We start from the raw sequence: 16,847 nt of genomic DNA, 5'->3' as shown, positions 1-16,847 counted from the left end.
TTACTCAGGACGGTTGTTACTTATGTTTTCATGAATGAGAGTCCTTTAAGACATCAAGGGATAATAATTAAGATTTTAACATAGTATTTTTCCATTAGTGTTCCCCCCAGATGAGACTCTTCACTTGGTAGGTGGACCAAATCAGCAATATTACTGTTCATTAATCATCACAATAGCCCACCAAAAGAAGATGTATCTTTCTGGGTGTATGAACACACACACTCTCCTCCCATTCCCACTAGCATATGCACTTTCTAACACACATAACCACAGATTCCCACCATGTTTTTTTTTTTATTCATTCATTTTGTCTTTTGTTTTGAAATATTTTCAGATGTACATAGAAGTTGAAAATCCCTTCACCCAGAGACTCCATCCACGTTTCAACTATCTCAATGTCTTTTATAGCAAAAGGCTCCAGTCCTGGAACAAGCTTTGCATTTAGTACTTACGTTGTCTGAATCTCCATCAGACCAGAATAAGTCCTACTTAGACCTTCCTGACCTTGACTGTACGAGAGTACAGGCCTGTGATTGTCTAGAATGTTCCTGAATTGGTGGGTCTGATGTTTCCTTCTGATTGGATTTAGGCTCCTCATCTTGACTGTATCGTAGCAGTGAGGCTGTGTAATTCTCATTGTATCTGACAAGGTGGCTAGTGACATCAGTATGCCATGCCACTGGAGATGTTCACTTTGATCATTTGAGTAAAGTGGTATTTGCCAGATTTCTTCAGTATGAGATTATTGTTTTCCCCTTTACAATTGATAAGTGTTTTGTGGGAAAAGACTTTGAGCCTGTGTAAATATTTATTTCTCATCTAAATTTCATTTACTAGTTTTAGCATTCATTTTTGTTTCTTGCTTGAATTATAACTTAAATGATTGCCAAATGGTAATTTCTAATTGAACTATTCCTTCTACATTAATAAGTTAGCATTCGCTAAGGAAAAACTTTCCCTTGTCCCTGCCTAATTTGTTCTTTCATTTATTTACATCACTGTGGGCTCATGGAGTTCTCTTTTATTCAGTGAGGAATCATGTGCCATTATCATTATTGGTTTGATAGTCTGATTGCCTCAGAACTGGCTAGGACAAGCGTCTTGAGCTAGCTTCTGAAACACTCCCACCATTCCTAGAGCACATCTGACATTCCAGATTTCTCTTGTACTTTCTGTCCCAGCCTGGATTCATCTATTTCTTTGAGATGCCTAGTTCCTGATATTTAGAAGCCAAGATCTGGACACTTGGTGTGCTCCATGCTACTGGGGTGTTGTTGCTCCCAGATCCTCTCAGGACGCAGAGCCAGGAAATAAATAAATAAATAAATAAATAAATAAATAAATAAATAAATAAATCTTAACACACATGGGCACATACACACATTTTTATTTCTATATCTATCTATCTATCTATCTATCTATCTATCTAGAGCTATAAATTCACACTGATACATTTAATTCCAAACAAATAGCATGGTCTTTATTCTAGCTTTCCCCCTTTTCAAATTTGTAACTACCTTTCTGGGTAGTAAAGAACATGACTCCAATTAACCTCAATATATTTATTTGTTTAATCAATCTACCTCTATGTAATAGTCTCCTGACTTTTGTTGGCCAGGTGACTTATGTAAATCCCCCATCATAAATTCTTGCTGCCATGTCAGCTAAACCTTTGGCCTTTGGTATAAATACTTTTTAATGTCTGTTAGTCCATTTACTCTCTGTTTGTCTCTCTGTGTGCCAGTGCACACATGCACACATATACACACTGGTATAAAAAGCTGGCAATTTAATAGGTAGGGAAACACTCTTTAACCCCATGAGAAGATACAATTATAAACTGATACAATATGAATTAAATGGACAGTATCTTCAATCAGTGAACAATTTAAGGATTGTAGTGATAGAAATGCCTATTTTCTTTGCTTTCAGGATGTAAATGCTCTTCACATAACAGCAATTTTAAAATATAAGATAACTCTTCCTTATTAAGAATCATCCACATGGTTACTTACAATGCATTTTTTTTAATACTCTAAATTCAGTAATGGGTTTTGGAACTTTTGAAAGAAAATATGCATAAGGCTACTGGTTTTTCACAAAGGCAATTTTCTGTTTTTATAAAACTATCTGAAAGAACAAGAGATTCACATGATGCAAGAGAGATAAGAAACATATCAACAAATAATAACAAAGGTTTGCAGTCTGTTTGCATAAGGCAAATAGTATGCAAATAACTAAGCCAAACCTTTACATTAAGAGAAAGCAGTGTCTATATATTTGCAGAAAAATGTATTGAAATGCACAGAGTTGCTCGACAACACATGGCACTGCCATATTGTTGTCAGCATCTGAGGTACAGCTTTGCAAGGAGTTTGCTCGCCGGCTATGACTTTACTATTTCTCTCTGACATAGCTGTTGTTCAGCGGTTAAATTGCACTCTTCTGGGCTCCAGTATTTGCATTTACATTACAGACCACAGTGTGAAGGATGTTTCTTATTAGTGAAGCATCTCTGTTGGTTCTTCATTGCTCTATGGTTTGTATCACAATTATGGGAGAAAGTTTAAGACTCACCTCGGCATATTTATGGGCCCTTCTTCTTTTGTGTGTACTTCTCAGGATTCTTTACGCAATGGACGGCCCAGGAGAGAGGATATCCTAAATACTGTAGGAGCACAATTAACTGCAGAAGAGTGATTAATGACTAGGCTCTTGAAAGCTACCCTGTCCTGCCAATGTGCCTCCATCTCTGCTCCTAGTCACAGGGTTATGTTTACCTTTCAGACTGACTCGCAATTAGAATATGGAGATTTTATGCCTGATGGTTTCATTCATTAATTCAAAGACTATAATAGGTCCTTGACATGTTTAGATTGAACTTCTGGACAACTAGAAAATGACCTCAAGTGTATTTTGCTCAGGGGCAAATTTGAATCCCTCAGGCTGCATGGTTTGTGTGGGCCCTGTCACTCACCAGTGTCTGTCAGCTTAGCTGACTCGCCTGGGTTTGCAGCTCAGCACGGTGGTGCTGCTCCCTTCTGTTATTTCAGTGACAACTATGTGGAAGAGTATATGCTTTGCACTATTCTCAAATTTTAGCATTCGTGAAGCTCTTCTGTCGTACTGCTCCCTCCCTGCATCCCTCCATTCTTCTTCCGTTCCTTTCTCTTGTCTGATAAGGCTCTTGCTCTTAAACCTATGGTTTTACATTTCACAGAATTTTTTCATTAATTTTTTCCTCATTCTTTCCAGGCAATGTTGCCTTGATGCTATAATCAGTCTTCAGCATCCATATTTCAATTTGAAAGAATCACGTGTATTCTTTTACATTAGTTCAGTGCTTTCATCTCTGTTGTCTGATGCTTACATTGACTTCTGTTTTCATTGACAAAATTACCCGCAGTACTAGTTAGCTGTGTTATAATAACATAATAATAGTTGGAAAGGCCTGAGCTGAAAATCAGCTCTGAAAACTACTAGTTGTGTTTGCACATACTTAAAACCGAAGGTCAATGGTACCCATTTTATCAATTCATTATACATATTGAAATAAATAATGTATACAGTGCTCTCCCCAAACCAGGCATATAGTACAGGTGGGAAATGTTAGGAGAAATTCCACTAGTCAGGGTCTTTGACTCTTATGTTCATAAACATCTAATAGAGAGCCTGGCATACAGTAAGTACTCAATAAATGCATGTCAACTGTTGCCATTGTTCTTATGTTGCCATAGCTCTCATCTCAATGCTTTGAAAATTATAGATAAGCAGTGTGCATATAAAACACATAATAAAGGGTATGACACAAAGTAGGTGATTTGGCTAGAATGGTATTTTTAGAGACGTATCATCAGGCAAGTGATTGGTTAGTGTTCTTGGGAAAACATCTTCATAAAGACTAAAGGTCTTTTGTTTTGTCCTTCTCAGGCATCCTGTTTTCCCTGGTGGTGATGCTGTATGTCATCTGGGTCCAGGCAGTGGCTGACATGGAAGGCTACAAAAACATGAAAATGAGAGACTGCTTGGAGTTCACCCCTTCTGTTCTGTATGGCTGGTCATTTTTCCTGGCCCCGGCAGGGATATTTTTTTCTTTGCTAGCTGGATTGCTGTTTCTAGTTATCGGGCGGCATATACAGATACATCACTAATCAAACTGTTGCCACCAGCGTTTTCTTGAGAGGTTTTAAAATGGAGCATTTTTTTTTTTCATTTTGTTTTGGTGATCCCAGCGTAGGATTAGTTGATGAGCTTTTTAGTTGGTATTTGGATTTTGCTTTTACATTTTGCTTGTGATTTCTTCTGATAGGAAAGTCCTAGAATCTTTCCGGACATCCACGTTTCCATCCTCTGTAGGTGCTATCAAGAGCCTAGTTCTCTAAGGAGCAGGTAACATGGGCCTCCGTCTCGTTGCACCTGTTAGAGCTCACGCAGGTTACAAAGGCCTGATAATGGCGTAACACCACCCCCAGGGCCACTGAAGCTTTGATTTAAAGCTTCCTTCTCGGCATATTCACTTCTGCTGCTATTTAAAAAATAATCTTTGGAGAATAATTAAGAATGGACAACAAGTGTTGTCAGAGAACTTACTCCATTTCTTCTCCACATACACACATGTATGTCCACATACACATTACTGACTCCCGTAAGCCAATTATTTATGACTTAAAAATAGATAGCAGTGTGCTTATGGCAAGAGCCAGGCAAACCCATCAGTTCAAATGGGCCACAACCAGACTGAGGACGCGTGCTTATTCCACTCTCTTACCAACAGGAGTTTGGTCACCTAATTGTGTTCCCTTAATTGTGCATGCTTACATAAACTGAAAACTATGTTTCAAAGTGGCAAATCTGTACACCAAAGTATGTATAATACAGATTGTATTTTTAGGAGCTCAGTGGATTAATTGTAATATGTAATATGGTTGAAAATATGTAAAAACCAGGCACCTTAGCTTAGTACTTAGTTCTGTTTGGTATTTTAAAATTCCTCTTTAAAATTATATGCTAATATGTTCAGCATGTGAAAATTTATTGATGAAATGTGCTTTTAATATGCACTAGCTATAACCTTTCAAAATATTTCCATATGAAATGATAATAGCCTTGCTTTATTAAAGACTATGAAATATTAGCTTTTCCCAAGGTTTTATGGGTTGTAGTTCTTCTGATCATTTGATTCCCTTAATTATTGTCTCTCGGTTTCTTCATCTTTACAACAGGTATTTTAACATTTACTGAATGCTAGTTCTTTTAACCTCTTGTAAAAAAACTTGGTGCTGGTTGGTGGATAATTCTTTCTTACTGGCTAGTGTAGACATGCAGACATTTTGCATATCAAAGATGTTTGTTTGGCACTAATTTTGATTGAAATCAAATCCATCTGAGAAGCCCACGTTGCATTTGCATTTTGGAAACCTCCACTGAGGAGCAGTTTGGTGTTGGTGAGGGAACAGAGAACCCGCGTGGTATGTGAGCTTTGTTCTGGGCACAGCGTTTTACTCTGCAGCTGTTGTGAATATCTAAGGCAGGACTAAGAGGCAAATTAAGAGTGACCACCTAGAAGGTGCTGGGGTATAGAGGGGCAGTTGCTTTCCATTCAGCTGTTCCCCTGATGGAGAGATTGCTGTCTTCTCTACACATCTGTACTTTCCATTAACCTGTTCCAGTGGGAGGGATTTCTGGAGGAATAGCCATGCTCTGAGGTATCTGCAGAATCATGAGGGCATTTTAGTGTTTAGGGACAGATAGGACTAGCATGTGATAAAAACAAAACACAAAAATATAAGACAAAAAAACAAAGCTTCAGGGGTTTAACTGGTTTCTCAAGCCATCAGAGTTATAAACATTTTTTGTGGTACTCGCCTTTGTCTTTTTCTGTTTTCATTTTTATATTGCCCCATTTACTTCTTTGCTTTGGCTTGATTATTAGAAAAATAATTATGGGTTCTGTTATGCATATTTACTGTGATATTAAGTTACGGCATGCCATTACGTTTTCCAGACGATGCTAGATGTATTTGGTTAGTTCATGTCATCTGTAAATACAATTCCTTTTTGTAGAACTTTGGAATGGAGCCTTTTTTCTGATGTATTATATGTCATTTAAATTTCACATACAAGCTGCTTTCAGTAAAGGTTTGAATATTTATAAATTTCAGATGGTTATCCTCATTTTCTAATACACTTATGCGGCTACCATATATTTATCATAAGGCAATTGGCTGAATATCTGATGTGTGTGACACTTTTACACAGATACATACTTTGGAAGTATTTCATAGTTGTAATGCATCAATCACATTAATTCAGATTCATTTCCCGATCTACTTACCAGCAATCCGTGGAAAGAAGGAAGGTGAGTTGTGTGTGCTGTGTCAATAAGTAATATACTTGAAAATAAGAGAAATATGCAGTATATTCTTGTAACAGCCTTATGTCTGATTTGGGATAGTATGTGTATCTCTGTTCGGTGTATTGACTAATTTTCAGAAGCTTCCAAACACTGTGTTAAAACCTTTTTTGAGAGTATTGATTTTGTATCATAAAGTTTCAATGTAACAAATAAGATATCTTTTTGGTGACATTCTGGAAAGAGTGAAGTAGGAGGGCGGTGAGTCATGCCCTTGGACTTTGGGGAAAGCTGTGATCTTTCCATATTGTATTTGTTTAGGGGTTCAGTCAGTTGGGCAGCAAGTAGCATATGCACCGAGACTAACTGGAAAAACCGTACAGAGAAACTGAATGATGGTGTTCAATTTAGGGGTTGAGGGTAGGACTTAAAAAAAATACTACTAGTATGCTGTTACTGGCCATTTAGCCACTTTTATGACTAATGAATGAAATTTATTATTGAATTTGAATATTAAATCCACTTATAAAGGCATATGATGGATGAGGCGTCAGTATTTGGTTCTTACCTATGTGTCTATCATCAACACATACGTGTGTGTGTGTGTGTGTGTGTGTGTGTGTGTGTGTGTCTATGCAGAATTATAAATTTGGATAGGAAGAGATAAAGTGAATGACAGAAATCAATATAATTGAGATAAACAAAAATTAAAAAATCAGTTTTGGGCGACAGTAATAGAGCTTATGTCCCTGAGTACTACTTTATCTGTTTACTCAATTGATGATGGTCAATTCAGTTCAACACATAATTTGACTTATATTTTCATGAAAGAAACGAAATTAGGCTTACACAGAGGCTTAGAATGTCATCAACGATTAGACAGATAGGGGATGCTGGTAAAAATAAGCTGTGCATACATCTTCAGGAGGGTAGACCCATGGCGCTGGGGTTATATGGAAAGAAATATAGGAAGGGGATGAGTCCCCAGTTTGATTTTGGTGGGATGCCACCAGGAATGAGGGGGCTTATGCAGCAGAGATGAAATAGAAACTACATTTTTTTTTTTTAGAAACTACATTTTTGTTGATCGTCTGAAAGCATCAAATACATAGAGACATTTCCTCAGTGATAACCAAGTATAGGTACAGAAATTCCAACGAAAAGGAAGATGGTATATTAGATGTTAAAAGCCAAAGAGGGTGGGGAGGTATTAAATAGCATATGTATTATAATGAGCGTAAAGCAAGCACAGGAACATTTCACCTGGTTATCAGGGTAAGAGGAAAGAAAGAACAGACATCCAAGTAGAGCTTAAAGTTTCTGAGGCAAGTGCTAGGACCTCTGTCTCCAGGAACATTAAGATCAACCTGGACCAGTCCATAGGGGTGGGAAGTATTGGAGAGAATAAGTCTGAAATGACAGTGGAAGAGTACTGAGTCCCACTCTGGCTTCTGAAGGGTCATGTTTCCCACTAGTGTGTTGCTGTGATGGTGAACAATTGAAGGGGCAATTGGCCGGTTGAACTTTATAAAATGATATGCCTTTGGATATAGAGAATCCTATGGTATGTCTATCTGTTCTATTTGTAAGGCATCTATAAGCAAATAGAATGATTTTGAATTCAAGTGATGATTTTTCTGGTTTATACAAATGACAAAGGATAGTCTAAATTGGCTTTATGAAATAAGTGTGGTGGGAGTAATTGGCATCCTGTACTGACGCTGAGTATTATGTAGATAATTTAGGGGAGGGAAGGCTCACTGGGATAAAGTAAGTGTACAGACCGCAAAAATTTTAATATTCCCATTCTTCTGGGAGGCCAGGAGTTATTGTGACATAATTCACTAAAAATGTAAATAGTTCCCCCTTTATGTGGCAATTGGTTTTATTTTTCTTAGCATTTCTTTTTCCATTTATTCTAAACAGAGACTGCCACTGTTAAAAAATTTACCAATGCTTACAGATTGGATTGTCATTGAAAACTAGCTAAACAAATAGGTATTTGAACAATATAGCTTTAAAAAGAGCGTTATATAAAGAACAATGCTTGTTGCTTCATATTTTGGTTTGGCATATATAGACGCTATATGCAGTATTGATATATTGTCTTCGCTCTCCCAAAATACAATTTTTTTCCTCAAGAATTTTTAGGTATATGTAAATGCTTGGAGAAATGTCAAACAGAAAGTTGGATTAGCCTCTGTGTGTGTTGTAAACATATACCCACATACCTATGTATGTTTATATTTGTGTATGTGTGTGGTCCTTATGCATGTGTATATATGGATTTGGATAACAATACATATATATTTGTCAATAGACAGGACTGAATATGCATACACATATATATATATATATATATAATACATGTGCGTTTATAATGCATACACACATATATATATATATATAATACATGTGCGTTTATAAAAATATTTTGTATATATTGTATATACGTTTATATATAATAAATGCCTAAATTTATGTTATATGTGCATATTGCAATATCTGTCTGTCTCTGAATTTCTGAGCTCTTGGGGCTTGCTGAAGGGGCGGGCATATTTTATCTTTATGCTATTGCAAGCCTCTCCCAGTGGTGAGTGAGCAATGCAGGGAAGACTCAGTGAACGCTATCAGAGCCCCTCTTCCTTGGATCCAGGGCATATGTGATGACGCACGTGGATTGGTTGTGTCTGACCCTATGCATGCCTAATGGCAATGACCCTGTCTTTGAACATCTTCTAACAACTGATATCTAGTTGTTAATTAATATTTACTTAACAGTAATAAGTTTTGCCGGATAAAAGAATTCTTTTCTAAAGCAGCATGCCTTTGTTAATACATTTTTCGAATCCTCCTGCAGAAGGTGAAGCCAGCTGGATGCCTCATGAGCTCCTTATTTGGGTCACTTATAGGGAGGATCCTTTGGTGTGGTGGGAAAAGTTTTAAATCCACATCTGAAGATCTGCAATCTAATCCTGGTTTTAAACTTATAATCTGACAAGTTATTCCACCTTACTTTGGCTCAGTATATTCATCTAAAATATTTACTAGTTTACTCAGCAAATAGTAATTGTGTGCGTACTACGTGTCACAAACGGTGCTACATACTGGGTATATATTACTAAACAAGACAGACGTGGTGTTTTCATTCTTCAAGCTAGGATTCAAGGAAACAATATAGACAACAAGCAAATGAACAACAAAAACCCCACTATGATTTATAAATTGTGTCAAGTCCTGTGAGGAAAAATACATAGGACATAATGACATAAAACCACGATTGTAGTCAGGGAGAGAATTGTTGTAAGGAGAGAATTCTCAATTGGAGAGAACACTGAGGATTCCGATGCATAAAAGATAGGAAGGGGTGAATGGTGGCCTGAGAAGTTTTCAGGGAGGAGGACTAGTGCAGAAGATCCGAGCGTGGAAAGACCTTGATGTGTTCTAAGAAAAGCAAGGTGGCTTGTGTGGTTGGACATTGAAGGGAAGAGTTCCATGATGAAGTTGGAGGAGAAAGGCCCCATCATTCAGGCCCCTTGTGGCTGTTATATTTTGAAGCAGAACATTGAAAGAACTTGCTGGTGGATCGGATATGGGATGAGGAGAGGGACAGGTCTGAAATCAGTCTCAGATTTCTAGCCTAAGCCAATGGGTAGATGGAGAAGTCTGGAATAGAAAAGTCAGGGGGGAACAGGTGTGAGGGAGAAAGGAATGGAATTCGTGGTCCATTTTGATGATGTAATGTTTGATGTGTCTGTGAAATATCCAAGTTGAAACACTAGTACATGGCAGTCAGGAGCTCAGAGGAGCAATCTGAGCTGGAGACTCACATTTGGGAGTCACCACATTTAAAGCCATGGGAAAGATGAGACAATGAAGGAGGATGGCTAGGGAGAGAAAACTCTTTGCACTGGAGAATCCAACATTTATAGGGTGAAGAGAAGGTGGAGCCTGAAGAGAGGCCAGAAAGAGACATGGAAGCATTGATAGGAAATGTGGTGGGGGAATACCAGGGGGAATGTTTTGAGAAGAGACTGAGTTTTGAACTTTACCGACACTGCTGAGAAGATGGCTGAGACAGGGACAGAAAGGGGACTTCTGGCTATGGAAGCTTGGAGGTTGTTTGTGACAATGATGACAGAAGTCTTGGCATAGTGGTGGGGACAGAAGCTGGATCTGATCGGTGTGGGGAGCTGATGAAAGATCAGCAGAACACATACTGGGCAGCTTCTAGAAGACTAGCTTTAAGAAGAACAAAGGTTCATGGACTTGAGGAGAAGGGAGTGTGAGTTCTGGAGGAAGAATTCTTAAGACCTGGGAAAATGAGAGCCAGTTTGACTATTTTGCAAATCATTCTGTCCAGAGGAGAGGGCGATGATGTGGGAAAGGACCGTGGCGAGAGTGGGGTGATGAGACATGCCAATGTATGTGTGGAAATCCAGTGTACCGGCCTCCCCTTAAAGGAGGTCATGTATTTGAAGACACCCAGGATGAAGAACGCACTCACTATATTGAACTTGGCCAAAAAACCCCCCCAAACACAAACAAAAATCCTGTTGTACATTTACCATGTACTAGTTCCAACGTTAGGCATCAGGGTTACGGAAAGTTGAGCAAATCACCTGTATAGGTCAAATGTAATACTCTTCATTGCTTATCAGCCAAGCATATGCATAAGACCTCAGGGAGTCAACACAGTTGAAAGATAGATCTGTTAATATTTTGAGTAGGAATAGAAAATGACAGCAGAATCAGTATGTCAGGATGTTGCTGCCTATCCAGAAGATTCCATCACACTAGTGAAGTTAGATGCTCCCTGACTTGCTTCCCTAGATAAGTATTTGAGAAGGAGATTTCTTGTTAATATCTGATGGCCTTAGATTTATTCCAATCTAGAAGAATCCCGGTGACTGTCAGAAAGCTGTCCACTGGCATGATGGGAATCCTCAGCCTCCCGTTTTAAGAATAATCAACACACATATTGGATATTGCATTAGAGCCCTGGATCTGGATTCTGGATTATTTGTTTTAGGTTGTCCATTTCTGATCTGGGAAAAGACCCTAAGATAGAAAGGAAAAGTATAGTATGTTTAGGAAGGTTGATAAATTGATCAGAATAAAGATTTTAAAAATCGACTCTGTTTGGATTCTAAGAAATTCTTGTGTTTCTAATTCATCGGCAGTAAAATTAGAGGAGTTAATTTTTTAAGGTGAGTATAGAAGAGTTTCTACTCTTTAGTAATTGGCCTGACTGACCACTGGCACAAACAGTAAAACATCTCAGGCGCCCACCAAGAGGGGCTACATCTTACACTAAAAGATATTGTTTTTGATTGATCAATAGTTATTATCAACATAGATCATGATTTCCAACACTTTGTCCACATTATTTTTTATAGATAACAAGATTTTCCAAATTAATCTGGTTGTTTTATAATGTTGTCTTAATCATAAACGGTGAACCCCAAAGCCTACAATTTCACTACCTATCAAGCTTTCAGAAAAATACGGTTTCCAAGGTCTGTTACTGCCTATTCACAGACACAATAGGACAGAAAAAAAAAGTCATTAAAGAAATCTTGTAATTCTCCAAGCTGTTTTCCTTTACAAAAGCAATACATATTCATTAGATAATTCAAAAAGTATAAATAAGCAGAAAGAAAGACACAAATTCACCCATAATTCCACCACTAGAGTCAAGTGGTATATATAGTTATAATAGGTAGCCAGAAGAGGGTCATACAGAATAAAGTTTTTCAAACTTAGTTTTTTACTTAATACTGTATCTTAAACATGTTTGTGTCTTTAAATATTTCAAAGATTACTACACACTTTCAATTACAGCCAAGCCAGTGCAGCTCAAAAGCATGCCAACCCAGTCTGTTTTTGGAGTCACTTTGCTATTGTCTATGTGGACATAGTTTAGAAAGGAGGAATAGTAGGGACCATCCACCTGGGTTATCATGAATTACATAATTGTGGACAATTAAAAATTGTATTAAGAAAATAAAGAGTGCTCTCTAAATTTCCACGGAATGAAAATCAAGACAGGATTAACCAAGAAGACTACTCTGATTTTTGAGCGCTTCCTCTGTGCCAGTAGCTTTTTGTACATTGTCTGTGATGTCATTCCACTGGGAAGTTGAAGGAACGGAAACAGAAAGGGTATGTAACTTGCCCAACACTCCACAACTAGGAGGGGTTGGAGATGTGTTTTTAGGTGTTTGAATCTCCATGTTCTTTCTATAATACCAATTGGCTTGTCCCTAATAGCAGTCGAAAAGTGTTTTTGAACATATTTGAATAACAACAGAAAGATTTCTGTGAATAGGTATGTGTTTGATTAGTTGCATGATTTGAAAAACCAAACTGCACAAAGTGAGCTATTTTACAGTCCTCCACTGACCACTCACTTTGATGTAGTCTTTGGGCTTCAAGCATTAAGTGGGATGGTTAGAGTATGTCAGGGTCCCTGTGACATGCTCAATGACCTCAGTGACCTAGAATCTGGTATGAGGCAACAGGAGTCCTAAGACACTTTAATGGCTTATGCCACTCTGGGGGCAAAATAGAAGGACCGCTGTGTGGAAAGCAGATACTGCCTTGCTGAAATGGTTTCCTGGTTTTATTACTGAAAGCTATCACTCGCAGTGTTGGAGAAAACACCCAGCTATGTGACAGGAGACAGACAGTGGAATTCTGAGTCTAAAACCTATTTGTGTACCCTCCAGCAAGTTACTTAGCTTCTTTACTTTTCTCCAAACAACAAAATTGGGCAAAACCCCTAGTATGATATCCAGTCTGCAGCTGACTTTTAACAGAGTTCCCACTCAACGCCAATTAGGGTAGCAGGGATGGAAGACTTCCAGGAAAGCAAGAGGGCTCTGGAGAGACAGAGAAAGATGGCCAGGGTTGGAATCTGAGTTCCACTACGAGCAGCACAATCTTGAGCAATTACAGACTTCTCTATGCCTCAGTCTCCGTATCCACAAAGTAAGGACAGTAAGATGTTTGTGCAAGGTGTTTAGAACAGTGCCTGACACAGAGTAGGTGCTTAATAAATGTTATCTACTCTTGCTATTGTTGTGTTATTATAGTTTTGAGTTACCGTGTTTCTCTAATTTCTGATCCAGGACTACTTAACTTCACTTTTCAAATGTCAATGGATAGAATTTTTCCAGGACCCCTCCCCCCATTCCTATATATTCATTTTATGAACATCTTCCATCTCACGGCCTCTCCTTATATAAGATTTCCCAGGAGTGTGAGGAGAGCCAGAAAAACTTGGGGGAAGGGGTGACAGTTGTAATATTATGTTCCCTTTAGAGAAAACAGACCACCAAAGAAGAGAAGTTAGCTCAGAAATCACTTGGGTGGGTTTCCATATGTGGTTGGCCAACCCATCTCCACCCCCACCCCCACCCCCAAAAAAGTCCAAATTGAATTAGTGCCCTTTTAAAATAGGGAATACATTTAAATATCTGTAAAAGGAAAACACAGCAAGATAATGAAAAACGGCTCTCCTGCACATCGGCTTTCCTTGTCCCCTTGTTATGTGGCTTCACTTTGAAACAGATCGCTCTCATTGCAACACGTAGCATGCTGCCAGCCACCACATGGCTATTTGGCAGCTATTTAAAGCACAGATCATATTACCGCACTGCAGTGCTAGGCACCCATGTTCCAACTGGTACACAACTGATCTAAACAGAAATCAACTTCAGGTCTTCTTCTCTGAAATTAAATGTGAAGGCGTGATCTCTAGGATCCTTTCTTCTTTCTTTTGTGTTACTTCTTTTTGGACCGGTGTCTTGCACCACGGGGGAAATTCAGTTAGGTCGTCAGTCTGATACACCGTATCATCAGATACGTGAGCTTTTCCTCCCTTCTGCATTTGCCTAAGAGCTTCTAAACGTGGAAAATCAAAAGTACTAAATGGAATGAAATGACCTGTCAAGGGTAGATACTGCATGTGTGAACAACTTCAAAAAATTCCCCAGCTTCAAGGCCCTCCAGCCTGAGCTGCTTTTTTCTTTGCTTTCCTCCTCTCCTCTCCTCTCCTCTCCTCTCCTCTCCTCTCCTCTCCTCTCCTCTCCTCTCCTCTCCTCTCCTCTCCTCTCCTCTCCTCTCCCCTCCCCTCCCCTCCCCTCCCCTCCCCTCCCCTCCCCTCCCCTCCCCTCCCCTCCCCTCCCCTCCCCTCCCCTCCCCTCCCCTCCCCTTCTCTTCTCTTCTCTTCTCTTCTCTTCTCTTCTCTTCTCTTCGAACCGAAGTACTTTGCGTATCATTGATCTTGGAAGATTGTTTCTTGGCAAGAAACCATTTTGCCCCTGCCTAAGCTGCCTCAGCTAAGATTCGGAAGTGCGGCTGAGTGTTCAGTGTTAGAAGAGCAGATTCAAGCCTCACCTTCATTATCATACAATATTTATATTTCACGTAATATTCAAAAAAGACAAACAAGCAACTTCCAAAAAGATTTGACTAGTACATACACTGGATAACAGTGACTTGTGGTTTTAGGATTAGAGAAATGAAAGTGTTTTGGAATGTGACTTGGTTCAGAGATAAGGCTCTGCGCAGCTGTTAACCAGAGAAATCAAATTGCCTACCCTAGGAATGATCAGGGAGGGTCACATTTGCCTCAGGTCGCATGGAATAGAGTTATCCTTGGTGGAGCAAACCAATAGAATTGCTAGTGTTTATGGGAAATGGGGGATGAGAACACTGCTTCTCCTCATGGCTGATACATGTCATAATCTTAGGAAAGGCATTACTTCTTTTTTCTATCTGTGAAATATAAATAGTCGTTGAGAGAGCTGGAAAAAACAAGGCAGGCAGCTCATTTCTCAGATTGCCACATATTATCGTTGCAATAAAAAGCCATCAGGAAAACTGGTCATGATTCTGACATCCCTCCTGGTTCTGGCTCAAGGTGACCTGTAGGTCAGGGTAGTTAATTCTGGGAGTGATCACCAAGGTTAGGAGTGTTGCTAACTCCTCCCTGACCAAGTGTCCACAGTACTCAGTAAAGAATAACAATGGCTGAATGGCTGAGGGAATGAATGGATCAAGCTGTCGTGAAATTTGGGCCGGGAGCAAGGTCACTTTTACAGATCACTTAGGAGAAACTGAAGCAGCATGTAAATATTTATATTAAACTAACATTTTGTGGCCCATTTATGGTCATTTAGAAAAATAAAAGTCATTCCTTTAAAGAGTTAGGACAGAGCAGAAGTTGGGATTCTATCTTTCTCTTTTAATGTATCCTAATTAGCCGGTTATTCCTTCAGTTCCCAGCAGGAGAAGTTGAAGTGCAGGGCTGAGGTTATGGGGGACCTGAAGTTTTTCACCAGGGAGTGCTAGTTCCTTCACCTACACTGAGCATCTCTGGGTTAAGAATTTCTTATTTACTTGGAGTACTTTGTTGAAATACACTTCATAAAAAAGGTGCTAATAATGTCACAGAGCTGGCTTCTGTTATACTTTCTAGGAAGCGGGTCCCTGGTTTATGCCACAGGACCAGTACAGCTAATTGTGTCAAGGTGGGGCTCCTGGCCCAAGGACAGCCAGTCCAGAGCCTATCCAGCTGCTCAGGACGCATGACCTGTAGCCCAGGGCAAAAGCTGGTCAGTTGGATTCTTCTTTCTCTCCCCTCCCTCTTTCTTTTCTCTCATCTCCCAACTGTTACCTTCCCAGTAATTTATACTGGGACATATCTGAAAGTGTTTGGAAGAAGTGGAGGCAGAAGCCTGGAGGATCCATGAACAGTTGTTTTGTTTTGTTTTAAGATTTTATTTATTTGAGAGAGAGAGAGAGAGAGAGAGAGCGCGATCACAAGCGGGGGTAAAGGGTAGAGGAAGAAGCAGACTCCATGCTGAGCAGGGAGCCTGATGTGGGACTCCATCCCAGGGCTCCCTGCTCAGTGGGGAGTCTGTTTCTCCCTCTCCTTCTGCTTATGCTTTTTTTCTCTCTCAAATGAATGAATAAAATCTTTAAAAAAAATACCTGATGGTGTCCACGAGATCTAGAGGCTTTTACTGCTGTTGCCTCTGAGCCTCCTGCATTCCTGCTCCAGGCTCCAGGTTCCAGGCAGCCTAGCTCCTTCTGTGTCCTGTTCTTGGCTTTCCTTCTTGCACCATGCATTTTGCTTCAACACACCGTCCTCCACTTCAACTAGACTGAGAGTGTCCCTATTCTGGTGACCCAGAAAGCCAGCCAAAACAGGAAAGGAAAACTTAGAGGCAGTTTTCTCATCCGGTAGGTCAAGGTCCGTTTTACTCGTAAGACTAACAGTTGAAGGGTAGAAGGAAGTATGTTCATATTGCTTGTCTACCATTGAGGGAATCAAGAAAGCTGTAGCAGCTGAGGATTTGCTATTCACCCAGTTGCATCTAAGCGTTTATACCTCACAGAATATTTGATTTCTAATCTGCCCCTCCCTTCGTTGTATGTTAGTGATATAGGTTTCTTAACGGCTATTGCTAATTTCATGTGTCTG

The 16,847-nt window shown here is 39.4% G+C and overlaps 1 protein-coding gene across 14 annotated transcripts in view; it reads left to right on the top strand.

Moving 5' to 3' along the window:
- Window positions 1-16,847, top strand: part of TMEM182 (transmembrane protein 182) — a 264,818-nt gene that overhangs the window by 55,838 nt on the left and 192,133 nt on the right. The window contains exon 5 of one of the 14 annotated variants that reach the window (XM_045771818.2): window positions 3,931-6,160. The exons of the other annotated variants lie outside the window; for them this stretch is intronic. Coding sequence (XP_045627774.1) covers window positions 3,931-4,151 — 221 coding nt within the window. The 3' untranslated portion in view covers window positions 4,152-6,160. Of the gene's footprint in view, window positions 1-3,930; window positions 6,161-16,847 lie in introns of those variants that run through there. 14 annotated transcript variants of the gene reach the window in all.

Source organism: Ursus americanus, chromosome 7 (genome assembly GCF_024610735.1).
Source record: "Ursus americanus isolate L20-20 chromosome 7, mUrsAme1.1.p, whole genome shotgun sequence".
In the NCBI taxonomy this organism is placed as follows: Eukaryota; Metazoa; Chordata; class Mammalia; order Carnivora; family Ursidae; genus Ursus; species Ursus americanus.
The sequence above is the reverse complement of the archived record's forward strand: the minus strand, read 5'-3'. Positions and strand labels throughout refer to the sequence as shown.